Below are 16,221 nucleotides of genomic sequence, written 5' to 3'. Positions count from 1 at the left end.
GGTATTTTTCTGTGTGTGTGTGTGTGTGTGTGTGTTTTTAGTAGACTCTTCATAATGAATGAATTTGGACTTTTTCTACCATCTTTCATTTTTTATTTTCTTTGCCTTTTTTAATCTCCTTTTTTGCCTTTTTATATTGAAGTTTTGTTTTTTTTATTTCCTCCCTACTATTTTTTGCAAGGTATATTATTATTCTGTGACTCTTTCTGTTCCTATAGTGATTTATCATTGACTTTTAATTTTACTGTGCGTACTTAATTGAATCTAATTCAATTTTAATAAAATCTTAATACTGTAGAACCTTTAAGTTACTGACTTTAAACAAGCTTCCTGGATCATCTCAATATTTTATTTTTGTAAATTGTAAACTTTCAACAATAAAACTAGTAGTTATTACTATTTTCTGGTGGTTTTGATTTTTTTTTTCTTTTGGTTTATTAAAGTCAATTTATCATATATTTTAGTAGAATATTTTTTGTATACTTAGCAGTTTAAAGTTGATTTTTTTAAAAGTATGTGATACTTTATCTTCACATTTTCCTGGGAAGTATGCAGGAGAGTCAGTTGAAAGCAATATGATAGACATATTTTGTGTAAAATGAATATTACCCAGAAAGTAGGTAGGGGCTTCCACAAAAGGGAGACATCACTGTTTGCCAGTTATTAGGAATAGCTGGAATGAATTTGTGGAAGAGTGATTAGGGAAGATTTGGTGGTATTTGAAAGTGTATATATAGTAAAAGGGCACATATTGGCTCATTAATTTTATTAGTTCACTTTCATATAGTTTTGTCATAAATATTGTGGATTTGGTATAGATTTAAGTCATTGTTGTTTGAGAGAGAAGACACGCCTACAGACTCCTCGGAAATGCTTAAAGCTTTTTCGAGGGCCTACTTAAAATGGTGTCAGACAATTCAGTATGTGAGGGCAGAGGAGCTGTGGTGACAGCTTGGACATAGGCTGTGACATCAGGCATGAGGTGTATGAAAGGACAGCAGGACTTTCTGCTCAATGAAATAAGCCAGTCACTAAAAGACAAATACATAAGTGTTTTTATTTATGTAGTCACTTATTGAGATATATAGAGTAGTCAACTTAATAGAAAGTCAACTAGTCAAGTTCATAGAAACAGAAGGTGGGGGCTGAAAAGAGAACAGTATGGGGAGTTCTTTGGGGAGTTCTTCAGGGAGTTACAGTTTCTTTTTTGCAAGATTTCCGTGATTGGTTGCACAACAGTGTGAATGAATATATCTAATACTACTGAATTGTACACTTAAAAATGGTTAGGTGATTTATGTGTATTTTACTACAATTTATTTTTTTAAAGGACAGCATATGGATTTGTTTAAAAATGGGCTAAATACTTAGAAATTGTTACATTTTAGGTGTTAATTTAAAACCAAAGGCATTTTTGCCTTTAAATGTTTAAAGGTATTCCTACATTTAGTCTCCCAGCATGAACTTCCAATCAATGAACCCCTTTTATATTTCCCTACCTGGAAAATGTGTTCTCTTACTCTCTGCCACTCGTTTCTAACAGCTTATCCAGGGTGTGGATTCCACACCGAGCGTTCCCTCACTCTTGACCCACATGGTTCTCCTCTGTCACTGAACTTGATCCTTGCATTCCTAATTTTAGGCCTTAGTTTTTCATTGTTAGTTCTCTCTCCCAATTAGACTCTGAGTTCCATCTAAGCATGTCTTCTGTTTCCTTAACCTGTCACAAATCTGAGGACTCACAGTTTGTTACTGCCTGAGCCAGGATTACTACTTAGAGCGGCTGAATCTCTGTGTTTCCCATTGAGGTTGAGTTTTCTACTTGATAGGTGTCATTGTGTGAATGATACATCTGACTTCATACCAATTATTTTGGTACAGTTTTGAACAAACATCAAGAAAAGATTTAGGAAAATACTTTTAGAAAGATACTAGAACTCATATTTCAAAATCTTTTTTAACTGAGCTAATGAAAGGCTTTAGGTGTAGCTGGATCAACTCTGCTTTCCTGTTTGGTCTTATTTTCAGATAGGTTTTTTCCACTTAGTGACAAAGGTGTCCCTTAGTTATTCCAGGTTTAAATGATTCTTTTGTTTTAAGGTTTGGGGAAAGAAAGAGTTGGATCTATTCAAGGGCTAATGTCATTTGCTGAAAGATTGGCTCTGTTTGCTTGGGTTAGGATTTTCACACAGGGACCAGTTGCTGGAGGCAAGGAAATGGAGGTAAGGAATCTTCAGATTGGCTGTCTGTAGTGGGTGAATGGCAGTGCACCAGGCAGAGAAAGTGCATACCCCAAAAGGGCTAAGAAAGACAAAATAGATGAGAACCATTTCAGCAGTATAGATGGAACTCTCGCTCTTTGATTAAGTACATTTCCCAGGTGAAGAGCATTCCATCCTTCAAAAATAGTAATTTTTAGAAGAATTAAGAAATCATTGAAATTTTGAATTAACATTGTGCAATTACAGTAAGGGAAATGTAAGAACTTTGTAAAGTGCTATATAATTTTGTTCAATAGTTTGCTTCGTTGATGCTTGGAGACTCACCACCAAATTCTTCTCATGTCCTCTAACTTTCTTCATTGATTCTAAGACTCTTAGCCATGTCGAGCAACTTCTCACGTGTTCCTTAGCCATTTGTGTATCTCCTTAGGCTGTATGTCTACGCAGATCTTTTACCTATTTTTCAGTTGGGTTATTTGTCTTTACTAGAGTGGTAGCAATTCTTTTTTTATTTTTTCAGTTATAGTTGACGTTCAATATTATTTTATATTATTTTCAGGTGTACAGCATAGTGGTTAGACATTTATATAATTTACGAAGTGATGCCCCGATTAGTACACCCCTGCCACTACACATAGTTATTACATTATTGTCTGTATTCTCTATGCTGTGCTTTACATCCTCATGACTATTTTGTAGCTACCAATTTATACTTAATCCTTTTCCCTTTTCCACCCAGGTGCCTAACCCCCGACCCCTCTGGCAACCATCAAAATGTTCTGTATATCAATGAGTCTATTTCTTGTTTGCTTGTTTATTTTTTGCTCTTTAGAATACACACATCAAGTGACATCATACGGTATTTGCATTTCTCTGTCTGACTTCCTGCATTTACTGTCCATCCATGTTGCAGATGCCAAGATTTCGTTCTTTGTTATGGCTGAGTACTGTTCCATTGTATATACCTACCTCCTCTTTATCCATTCATCCATGGGTGGACACCCAGGCTGCCTCCGTATCTTGGCCATTGCAAATAACGCTGCAATGAACATACGGATGCTCATGGCCCTTCAAAGTAGTGTTTTATACTTCTGATAAATCCCAGATGTGGAATTGCTGGGTCATAAGGTAATTCTATTTTAACTTTTTTTTTTAAAGATTTTATTGGGGAAGGGGAACAGGACTTTATTGGGGAACAGTGTGTACTTCCAGGACTTTTTTCCAAGTCATGTTGTTGTCCTTTCAGTCTTAGTTGTGGAGGGTGCAGCTCAGCTCCAGGTCCACTTGCGTTGCTAGTTGCCGGGGCCACAGCCCACCATCCCTTGCAGGAGTCGAACCAGCAACCTTGTGGTTGAGAGGACGTGCTCCAACCAACTGAGCCATCCGGGAGGCAGTTCAGCTCAAGTTGCCGTGTTCAATCTTAGTTGCACATCCCTTGCGGGAGTCGAGGAGTTGAACCGGCAGCCTTGTAGTTGAGAGCCCACTGGCCCATGTGGAAATTGAACCGGCAACCTTCGGAGTTAGGAGCATGGAGCTCTAACCACCTGAGCCACCGGGCCGGCTCCTCTATTTTTAATTTTTGAGGAACTTCCATACTGTTTTCCATAGTGGCTGCACCAATTTGCAATCCCACCAACAGTGCATGTGGGTGTTCTTTTCTCCACATCGTTGTCAAGACTTGTTGTTTATTGATTTACAAGTATTAATGATAGCCGTTTTTACAGGTGTGAGGTGATATCTCATTGTGGTTTTAATTTGCATTTCTCTGATGATTAGTGATGTCGAGCGTCTTTTCCTATGTCTGTTGGCCATCTTTATGTCTTCTTTGGAGAAATGGCTATTCAAGTCCCATTTTTAAATCAGATTGTTGTTTGGTTTTTTTTGATGTTCAGTTGTATGAGTTCTTTATAAATTTTGGTTATTAACCCCTTATCGGATGTCTCATTAGTGAATATCTTCTCCCATTCAGTAGGTTGTCTTTTCATTTTGTTGACAGTTTCCTTTGCTGTGCGAAAAATTTTCAGTTTGATATGGTCCCGTTCGTTTATTTTTTCTTTTCTTTCCTTTTGACCAAGGAGATAATAAAATGTTATTAAGAACATTAGTCATTAGCTATCAACATTAAAAAATGCACATCCTTTTGATTCAGCAATATCCGTTTTGAGAATGTTTTCCTATAGATATATTTGCACAAGTGTAAAAAAATCAATGTACAGGCTTAATCCTGCTACTATTGTTTGTAGTAGTAAAAACTTGGGAATAATCCAAATGTCCATGAGTTTGAGGACTGGTTAAATAAGTTATGGTTTACCTATACAAATATGCAGCCATGAAAAAATAAAAAGGTCCTGACATGGCTGTGGCTAAATCTCTAACATACATTATTGAATGAAAATGTAAGGAATTGAACCACATGTCTAGGAGTATACTATCATCTATGTAAAGAAAGAAATAATATATTTGTACAAACATGAAATATGTATGGAAGTATGTATGGCATACTAATAAATCTGTTGCCAGTGGGAAGAAATAATGACTGGCAGGAGTGAAAGGGGAACTTTCAGTATATCCCCTTAATACTTTTGAATATCATCTATTCAAAAAATTAAGTGAGAAAGATATGCAGAGAAAAATACAAAAGGTGTTACTGACATGGAGAAAGAGGCAGTCTCTTAACTAATGCTCTTTAGACACTTGAACAGACCTTTTAGGAAAACTGTCAGTAAGGCCAAGCCTCAAAATCAACCTGTGAAAAAATGTGAAGACAAGAAAAGAAGCTTTTTAGGATTGATTTAGAGAAAAAAATAGTACAAGAAAGTCATCTCCTTGGGTGTAGTAATACATATTTTTTATCTTTAATCTCGAACATTTTGAAGCGTAGGAAAATGGAGCAAAAAGTATAATGAACACCCCTATACTCATTGCCTTTATTTCATAATTAATATTTTTCACATTTGATTCATATTTTAAAAATATATGTAATGTAGTAGAAGAGGTGACAGAGACCTGGCAGATTGATTCAATTTCTTATCTTTGGTCCTTTAAATGGAGAATGATTCCTGGCTTGCAAAAAAAAAAAGTGATGAAAAGCATGTTGAGGGTGGGAGATGAGGGTAAAGGGGATCAAATATATGGTGATGGAAGGAGAACTGGCTCTGGGTGGTGAACACACAATGGGATTTATAGATGATGTAATACAGAATTGTACACCTGAAAGTTTGTAATTTCATTAACAATTGTCACCCCAATAAATTAAAAAAAAAAGCATTGAAAATAAAAAGAGGTTGAAGATAAAAAGAGGTAGGATGGTATTTATTTGGCTATGTGAATTAGTGTCCATCCCAAGAGAAATTACATCCAGTAATTTGTAAAAGAACTAGCCAACATGATTGCAAAAATGCCTGTTCGTAATCTTTGAAGAGCAATGAACAGAGGAGTTACAATTTCTAGGAAAGATGTGACCCTTTAGAAAATAGTAATCTCAGGAGCTGGGAAGAGGTTAGTTAGTCTTGCTAAATTTACCTCATGTTTTCTTTGGTTTGAGATTCCCTGGTGAGCCAGGGAAATTTGTAGAGAACAGTGCATTATTTCCTCCGTCTTTTCATCATCATTCTCCTTTTCCTCCTCATTATTATTATTAATAGAAGAAAAAACAACTACCCATTTCAAAAAATATTCATACGACTCCGAGGTGTGTTAGTTATAAAGTGACAGTCTCCCTTCTTCTACCCCATTCCTCCTCTGTTTCCTCGGCAGGGCGTGTTCCCTGATTCTCTGACTGACAGTGTATTTTGATTTCAGTGAAGCATTTCACAGAGTTCATGCTGTTTTTGAACGTGAGCTGGGTAATAGGAGGGCTTGCAACTGAAAAATTTTACCCATAGTTTGTATGGGTTTCTGTCTTTGGTCAGTGTCTTAGATTCTTTTTTTGTCTTTGTTCTTATAAAAATTGCACAGGACAAAGCTGGGAGAGAGTTAATATGTTGGATTATTGGATGTTTAATATATATAAATGTATAAAGTTCTACATTTATACATAATTTTATAATGTTTTAAGTCCTACCTAAAATTCGTTATACGAGTGCAGGATAGAGAAGACCTGACTAGAAAGCCCTTGATGGGAATTCATAAGACTGTAGAAGCAGGTAGACAAATAGATTTTCTTTTGGTATCAGTGTCAATAATCAACATTTTTTGATAGACAATTTGTCCATGGCTTTCTAGAATCTTAAACATATTTATTTACTTGGAATAATTGTCTTGATTTTTTTCCAAGGAAATTCTTCAAAGGACAATAATAATTTAAAAATGAAAGACGTTTTCAGCTGTTTTCTCTGGGACAGTAAACAATGAAAACATTTAACAATAGAGAAATGATTAAGTGGATTGTGGTATGTACATGTCAACATTAAAGTGATGAAAATGATGATTCTCTGGCTGTATAGAAAAATGTTTATAGTATTAATAAAAGAAGTAGAACAGAAATTATATATCATCATAATATTCTGTTTACACGTTAATGAAAATTGAAAGGGCATTTTAAACTACCGAAAACACTTTTTTAGGGTAATGTAACTGTAGTGAAATTTAAACATTTTAATTTTGTGATCAGGAGGTGACAGTAACTCACAAATGGCTATGGAGTGTAGTTCATTGCAACCTTAGCAGAAAACAACAGTAAACAACAGCCTTTCCTATGTAAAGGGAATGTGATGTTAGGCTACCTTATTAAATAAATGATGTTCAGACCATTGAACCTACATATAGGTCAAGTCACATTTGGAATATGGTTTTCAGTTTTAGGTATTTTAAGAAAAGAATCGGTAAATGAATTATGGAGGTGAACTTGGAATTCATGTTTACTCTGGAACAGGGGTATAGGAAGAAGAATAAGGGGAAATAATAGCATAGTGGTGGCTTTCAAATATTTAACTGTCAGCTGGAAAGAGTATAAATAGTTTGATTCTCTGGCTGCAGAGGGCAGGACTGAAGTCCGGGGGTGGAAATGATACCGTGTTTCCCCCAAAACAGGACCTAGCCGGACAATCAGCTCTAATGTGTCTTTTGGAACAAAATATAAGACCTGAACTTATTTGACTATAAGACCCAGTAATATAATGTAATGTAATATAATATATAATGTAATAATATAATATAATATACTGGGTCTTATATCAATTTTTGCTCCAAAAGGTGCATTAGAGCTGATTGTCCGGCTAGGTCTTACTTTCAGGGAAACACTGTAGGTATATTTCATCTCCTCTTAAAGAACTGTTACCTAACAAGTAGAGACACCTGAAAAATAAATGGGCTCTCTTCATTAGTGAGCAAGTACATTTAAATAAAAGGCATTCTTCTTAACCGCGGCTTGTTTGGCACCTGGATGAACCTAACCAAGGAACAGTGAGTGACATGCCACTATGTTCAGGTAAATAGGAGAGGGCCTAGTGCAGGCAACTAGAGAAAATGTAACTAGGTGAGCAGCTGACTTCAGGACAGTTTGAGGAGGCACTAAAATGGGGAAGGGGGCTCGATTGGGGGTGATCAAAGTGGTGGTGTTAGCAACAGGCAGTGGTGGTCCAGGGTGGGCCAGTAAGTGGCATCCAGTGGGTCTCACAACCGGTCACAGTGACTCATTGGATGACTGGCCAGAGGGAGAGGGTATGGACTTTGAAAACAAGACAGGGGTCCAGTTTCTAGATCCTGAAAGAATCCAAGTATCAGAAAGTAAATTATTAGAGGGGTTAAGAAGCTAGTCAAAATCATCAAACATATTGACCTGACACGGAGCCAATTAATTACTGACCTTAGATACCTTCTACCTAACGACCTTAGGGCGTAGCATACAGGTAGGAAAGAAAACATTGTTACTAGAGATTAAATAGGATCAAGTATATGAAGGAACTTTGTAACTCATGAATTACATATATTAAAGAAGGACTTCCTGGTATCTTCATTCCTGATTTTGCTATTGTGCCACTTTCTTTCCCTGCTCACCAATTGACACTGTTTTTCTCCCGGAGACATTCTCACTATTAGTTGGCCTGAGCTCCAACGTGCTACTGTTAGGCCCGGCCCCTGCCAGAGTTTCAGACTGATGTGGGGCCTGGTTGTGAGTTTCTGCGTTTGAATAACTCCTACTCTAGTTCATGGAACCAAGATTCGGCCTAAAACTTTAACTTCTCGTAGGAATGGAACTTTGCAGTGATCTTACTAGTTTTCCTCATCAGGGGCTAGAACTTTGCATCTGGACACAGGTTTGTGATGGGGGACCCTACCTGTTGACTAGGCCCCTTTGCTGCCGCCTATGTTTGTGTCTGAGCATATAAACCATGCTTTCCCATGCCTGCCCCACCAGCCTGTTGATTTTACCAAGTCATCTGAACTCTTGACATTTCCTCTTTTGCTTTTCAAACCTGCCAGGCAGGTTTAGCTGTAGGTCTTGGCCCCTTCCCGATTGCCCTGTCCTCCCATATTTACACCCTCAAAATTCAGCCCCATTTTAAAATAGGTTGTCTTCTTATGAGAATTGGGGGAAATGTTTTTAAGAGAAGCTGGAGAACCTGATTGAGAGAACCCAATACTGAAACTTGATAAGAGAGAAAAATGTTCAGATTATTTCCTTTGCATGGGAACAGACAACTCCAGTAATATATAAAATGTCTACTATGACTTTAAAAAATATAACAAAGGTAGAGAAGTCATAATACTGGAGGCCTCAGCTACCCACATGCTAGTGGAGTTTATGAGTTATCAGGAATGTGATTTAAACCCAGGAAGGTGTGATTAGCAGTGTATGCGTTTCTTATTGTTCAATAGTCCTGTAATTTGTGGTCATTTCAAAATCCTTGCACTGCAACATTGCAACATTTGTAATGGAAACTAAGTTTTATTTCGATAAAGGGGAGGGCATGGCGACAAAGGGGAGGGCATGGCGGTAAACCACATTCACAGGGAACACAAGGTTTTCAGGCCCTGGTCTCACAGGGTCTCGCCGTCTCTGATACTGTTCCTCCAGCATTCCTACTGCGCTAGGATTCCAAAACACCAGGAATCTGGTTTGCTTTTACCCTCTCTTGCTTTCTTCTGATGCTTCTAGGGGTTTCTTGCCTCTCCCTTTTAAATATTTTATTTGTCCAGGGTCCTGTCATTGATCTTCTTTTCTTGCCACTAGTACCCTTCGATCTCATCCACTTTCATGGTATCAGTTATAAATTGTGCTGATGACTCCCTGATACACATTTCTAATGAAAACATCTTTTACACTAGGAACCAAAGTCTTCCTAGTCTTTGATTTTATAATTTCTGTCCATTTCATCCCCAAACCCTGTTGATTCTAGCTCTTAACTTTCTCTGAAATCCATACCCTTCTCTCAGGTCTTCCTGCTACTGGACTGTAAAGTCCTGAGTCCGGAATCGTGTGTATGGTTTCCTACGATGTGAGGTCTAGCACCTTGGTACCTAGAATGCAGCCATGCTCAGTGTGTGCTCAACGAATGATGGGGGCCAATGCCTGGTATCAGGCCCTCATTGTTTTTACCTGAATTATAACAATATTTCCCTAACCGACCACTCTGTTTCTTACTTCCTTTTATTGTACTGTTTACACAGCCACTGGCCTGACATACCTAAAATACAGTTCTAAAAACCGGTAATTTTAATGTGTATTTAAACGATAAAGTCTTTTTAAAAAATCATAGCCATTATATTATTGTCATAGCTAAACATGTAGCAATTATTCTTTCCCTTTTTTCAAAAGAAATTGATTATTAGCCTTACTAGAAATATTCTTTTTTTTAAATAACTACTCTGCCATCTTGACTATAACCCTCAGAAACAGTTATTCTTTCATATCAAATATCTAGTTGTGTTCAAATTTTCAATTTTCTCACATTTAAAATTTTTTTCACAGTTTTGAAAAATGAGGATCCAAATAAACTCCATACATTGCAGTTGGTTAACATATCTCTTAAGTTTTAAAAATCTCTTTGTTCTCCCTCTGTTTCTTTTTCTCTTTGTGTTTCATTTGAAGGAATTGACTTGTCTGTCCTGTAGAGTTTCCCACTGTCTGGAGTTGGCTGCTCACAGCCTGGTGGTGTCCTTTAGCAAGTTCCTCACTCAGTTTTCTGCTTTCCTGGGAAATGGGCATTGGATTTAGTTATCATTCCTAGACAGATAATGCTTTTCTCTGAGGTTCCTTTTAAGACCTTCTCTTTATTCCTAGGGTTTTGTGGGGTTTTTTTTTGTTTGTTTGTTTTTTTAAGATTTTATTGGGGAAGGGGAACAGGACTTTATTGGGGAACAGTGTGTATTTCCATGCCTTTTTCCAAGTCAAGTTGTTGTCCTTTCAGTCTTAGTTGTGGAGGGTGCAGCTCAGCTCCAGGTCCAGTTGCCATTGCTAGTTGCAGGGGGCACAGCCCACCATCCCTTGCGGGAGTCGAACCAGCAACTTTGTGGTTGAGAGGACGCGCTCCAACCAACTAAGCCATCTGGGAGCTCAGCAGCAGCTCAGCTCAAGGTGCCGTGTTCAGTCTTAGTTGCAGGGGGCACAGCCCACCATCCCTTGTGGGACACGAGGAATTGAACTGGCAACCTTGTAGTTGAGAGCCCACTGGCCCATGTGGGAATCGAACCAGCAGCCTTCGGAGTTAGGAGCATGGAGCTCTAATCGCCTGAGCCACCTGGCCGGCCCGGTTTTGTGTTTTTATAAGCGTTTAATTTTTTATTTGTTGTTCATCATAGGTGTTCCTTTCTATATCTGTGGATTTGTGTTTTTGTCCCTTCCTGAGGCGAGAACAATGTCCATATCGCCTGTTTCAGTTTATCCCTTTTTCTTTTTCTTTTTCTTTTTCCTTCCCACCTACTTCACCCTTCAGTAAATGACAGAATAGACAAGTCATGTGATGTGAGCTAACTGGAGTTAAATAAGATCAAAATATGTTTAGGCAGAAAAGTAAAATCAAATTATGAGAGTTCTTCGCTTCACCAAAATATGAAGACTAAATTGGTCACAAGTGTTGACCTCATGAATATATGAGATTTAAAAAAATTTTTTAACAGAATTTTTTAAAATTCTTGTCAATGTTATAATTTTCTTCCTAGATCTCCTCATATTTTGGATTCTGGCTGTATTATAATGAATGACATTTTGACATCAGATGTTATTGGTCGAAGAGTTGATGTTAATGGAGAACATGCAACAGTACGTTTTTATGGCATCGTCCCTCCTGTGGCAGGTACAGTATGATTTTGTATGTGTTTGTCTATTTTGTAATTGTTCTGTGTAGGCTTTTCTGTAGTGATTTATAACATCAACTTTGAAGAAACTAACAACCAATTTATAGATGCCGGTGGTGCCAAAAAAATGTATACACACAACTTGTAATGTTGTATTCATCTTTTGTTATTGGTATATATTATTACCATTTTAATACAGTTTTTTCTTTTCTAAAATATGTATGCACTTTTTTGTCACCCTCTGTAGTTTTATTTGGTGACAATATCCTGTGGTATCTATGGTTCTATTTAATTATATACTTTATTTAGTGTTGCTATTTTTATATTAATTCAACCTTAAAATATCTCCTGAGTAAACTTTAAATAACAACCAAACCTTGAATTTTCATAATCCTAAACTCAAAAACTAAGTAACTTTTTGAAATCTTCTGCCATTAATCCATGTGTATATATGTTTAATGTAGTTTTATATAAATACAATTTAGTGTTACCTTTTTTCACTTACTATTTGGTATATATTTATCTACAGCATTATTTTACTTGTATTTTTTTAAATTGATAAAATTGACATACAACATGTTAGTTTCAGGTACAACATAATGATTTGATATTTGTATGTATTGTGAAATGATCACCACAAAAAGTCTAGTTAATATCCATTACCATATATTGGCACAAATTTTTTTTCTTGTGATGAGAACTTCTAAGAGCTACTCTATTAGCTACTTTCAAATATGCAACACAGTATTGTTAACTATAGTCACGGTACTGTACATTACACCCCCAGGACTTCCTTATTTCATAACTGGAGGTTTGTACCTTTTGACTCCCTTCATCCATTTTGTCCATCCCCCCACCCTCTCACCCCCCACTTCACCTCTGGCAACCACCAATCTGTTCTCTGTATGAGTTCTTTTTTAAAAGATTCTACCTATGAGTGAGATTTTATGGTGTTTGTCTTTCTCTCTCTTGCTTATTTCACTTAGCATAATGCCCTCAAGCTCAATCCATGTTGTCACAAATGGCAAGACATCTTTCCTTTTTATGACTGAATAATGTTCCACTGTGTATATACACTACATGGTCTTTATCCATTTATCCACTGATGGACACTTAGGTTGCTTTCATGTCTTGGCTATTGTAAATAATGCTGCAGTGAACATGGTGTGCGTATATCTTTTCATGATATGTAGTATTTTTGTTTCGTTTGGATAAATACCCAGAATTCTGGATCCTATGGTAGTTCTATTTTTCAATTATTTGAGGAACCACCATACTGCTTTCCATAATGGCTGCTTTAATATACATTCCCACCAACAGTGCATAAGGGTTTCCTTTACTCCACATCCTTACCAACCAACACTTATTTCTTATCGTTTTGATACTCGCCTTTCTAACAGGTGGAGGTGATACCTCATTGTGGTTTTGATTTGCATTTTCCTGATGGTGAGTGATGTTGAGCACCTCTTCATGTGCCTATCGGCCATCTGTGTGTCATCTTTGGAAAAATGCCTGTTCAGATCCTCTGCCCATTTTTTTGATCAGATTATTTTTGTTGTTGTTGCTATTGAGTCATATGAGTTGTTTATATATTTTGGATTTTAACCCCTTGTCAGATATATGATTTGCAAATATCTTCTGCCATTGGGTAGGTTGCCTTTCATTTTGTTGATAGTTTTACTTGTATTTCTTAATGGTTATTTTTAGTACAGTATATAGTTTAATTATTCCCCATTTTTAGACATTAATTTCTAGTTTATACTTTTATAAATAACAGTGTAGTAGACTTATTTATATATCTTAGTCACTCAACAAATATTTGAATATTTTCTATATATATTAGGAACTGTTTGAACGGGTACAGAGGGATTCAGTGATAAACTTAGACCAGAGGGTCTCAAAGTGAGATATCTGACCAGTATCAGCATCTCTTGGTTACTTGTTGGAAATGCACATTGTTGGGTCACACCCCAGAACTACTGAATCAGAAACTCTGGAGCTCATGCCCAACGATCTGTTTCAAGAAGCTCTCCAGGGCATTCTAATGCTAAGGTTTGAGAACTACCAAACTAGATAGATATGGACTCTTCCTTCATGAACCTAAGGTTACTGTGGAAGTCTGTAAACAGATACTTAATATGAGAAGATATTTTTCCTTATTTGACTGGGATTATTGGTAAAGGGGAAGAGAAAGTAACATTTAATCTTAAAGCCAGCTGATTAGCAGTCTTAATTGCTAATTAAGCAATCATTGTGTGCTAGGTGCTTTTACATATGCTCTCTACTTTGAATATTACAATAATTCTAAAATATAGATAGTATTTTTTTTATAGATGAGGAAACCGAGACTCAGGTCTCAAAGCTTTCATACAGCAGAGCTGGGATCTGAATCTGTGCTTTGGAGTCCATGCCCTTTCTACCCTACTGTTTCTCAAGAATATGAATATTTTAAGGTTCTTGATATATGTTGCCAAATTGCTGTCTGAAAGTATTGGATCAGTGTCCAATATCCCAATTCTCCGGGAAGTAGCCTGCGATGGAGATTCATATTCAGGAAGCTTAGTGTTCAGAAAGTTTATGAGGGAGTACTTTCGAAATCAATACTGATGGAAGGGAGGGGGCAGGATTGGGTGGAGGGAGGGAGAAGCTGGGCTGTGCTGTGGTCTAATTCCACGTTTCAGCTGGCCTGTGACGCACTTTGAAGATAGAATGGCTTTTAGTCTTTCCGGGTTGAGCTGAGGGGGTCGGCATTTAAATCTCTGTGACAATCTGTCATTGCCCTGGGAAGGTGTGCTTTTCCCAGTGGAGACAATTCTAAAAGAGGGCCCACGGTTGAGGGCTAACCAACGAAAGCCAGTATCCCAGCAGCTGTGGGGAGTAAGTCCCAATTAAAGGCAGGCTGGAGTGGTACACACCGATACAGTAAAACGGGTGGGAGCGATTTGTGGTGGGTTAACAAATATGAGTTGGTACGTGTTATTTTCATTTATTAAATTGCCAGTGAGTTTGACGCATTCTTCATATATGTATTGTCAGGTAATTGTTTTCCCCTAAGAGTTACAATTCTGTAAAAAGGGAACTGCTGTGTATTTCTTCCTTATTAATTATCTCATTGGATGGGGGCATTCTTTCCATTACTTTACCTCAATTGGTTGGTACTACTTTTGGGTTTCTTTTAGAGGTCATCTGATGGAATTGGTACAAAGATGCAGACAAATTGAATACAGATTTAGTAATTACTCCTGGGGTTACTTCATTGCATGTTGCTGTAGGGCTATTGTGACAATTAAATGAGTTAAGGTGTTTAAAGCACTTTGACCAGTTACTGGTACATAGTGTTAGCTATTGTTGTAAATAAACATGTAAAACATTAAAAAGAAATACAACAGTCTTAATGTTCTGCAAATGGCTACTTGTGGTTGGAAATTTAATTTCCTGAGATAGGATCATACATAGATTAAAATAAGTGTTCTATCTTAAAACTGTTTAGGTGGAAGTAAAGACGATGTGCGGTGGGCTGCAGTGGACAGAATAATGCTCCTCCCCCCAAAGATGTCTCCAGAACCTGGAGCATTGTGTTAGATTACGTGGCAGAGGAGAATTAGGGTTCCAGGTGGAATTAAGGGCACTGATCAGCTGACTTTAAGACAGGGAGGTGATCCAGGTGGGCCCAGTAGAATCACAGGATCCTTAGAAGTAGGATCGGGAGGAGGAGAAACAGTGCCAGAGTGCTGTGACATGAGCAAGTGTTGACTGGCTCTTGTGGGCTGGCTGTGAGGGTGAAGGGGGTCACCAGACCTGGAACGTGTGCAGCCTCTAGAAGCCTGAAAAGGCAAAGATGGATTTGCCTCTAGAGCTTTCGGAAGCGAGCACAGCTCTGCAACACCTTGATTTCAGTCCAGTGAGAGCCGCAGCAGACTCCTAACGTCCAGAACCGTAAGATAATCAATTGGTGTTGTTTCATAGCAGCAGTAGGAAACTAAAACTAATCCTGCATATTTGTGTAAGGTTCATGGAAATCTTCCCTGTGTTAATTATTTGCTTTCCAAAATAATTGGGTGATTGAAAGGCAGGATAAATGATTTTTTTATTAATCAGTCTTCACAGTAGTGAGTTGATTCACTAGAAGAACAATGAATTCTAAAAATCGTCATAAAGTCATGGGTTTAAACATGTTGGATATGTTCCAGTCCAGTGCTGTTATTATTATTGATGTGCAAATTGTCCCATCTTTGGCCAGTGTGAACCCCTTCATTCGATGTGACCTGAAGATTTTTGATAGTGTCCTTAGTGATATAAGGAAGCTATCAAAGGTGCAAGGTGCATCATATACACATTTTGCCCCACATCATATATATATATATTTTTTGTTGTTGTTGTTGTTTTGTTTTGTTTTGTTTTGTTTTTTTTGGTTGCAGATAGCATTTGGAGGCTACAGTCTGAGCTCTAAGGTTATTGTTTAATTGCTATTGGTTATTGTTTTTAGGCCTTTTTTAGTGGACAGAGCTATTATATTTGTAGGATTAATTATTATGGGTAGAATAGATTTAAGGAGAACATGTATTTAAAACTATCTCAAATACAGAAATACAGACAGAAAAGTAGAATAGTATAAGGAACATCTGTATACTCGTATGCTTGTTATTATAAGGAACATCTGTATACTCGTGTGCTTGTTATTTCAATCTAACAATTCACATTTTGCCATATTTGCTTCATTTCTTTTATTTTTTTGCTTAAGCATTTTAAATTAAATGTTACA

At 37.2% G+C, this 16,221-nt stretch overlaps 1 protein-coding gene across 4 annotated transcripts in view; it reads left to right on the top strand.

Annotated features, from left to right (window-relative positions):
- TBCE (tubulin folding cofactor E) overlaps positions 1 to 16,221 on the top strand; it is a 78,073-nt gene that overhangs the window by 19,651 nt on the left and 42,201 nt on the right. For all 4 annotated transcript variants that reach the window (XM_081039146.1, XM_081039148.1, XM_081039145.1 and 1 more), the window contains exon 2: positions 11,325 to 11,458. In XM_081039146.1, the coding sequence (XP_080895272.1) occupies positions 11,325 to 11,458 (134 nt within the window). The remainder of the gene's footprint in view (positions 1 to 11,324; positions 11,459 to 16,221) is intronic.

The sequence above is a fragment of the Rhinolophus hipposideros genome, assembly GCF_964194185.1.
Source record: "Rhinolophus hipposideros genome assembly, chromosome: 26".
Classification (NCBI taxonomy): domain Eukaryota; kingdom Metazoa; phylum Chordata; class Mammalia; order Chiroptera; family Rhinolophidae; genus Rhinolophus; species Rhinolophus hipposideros.
This window is presented reverse-complemented; position numbering and strand designations above follow the sequence as displayed.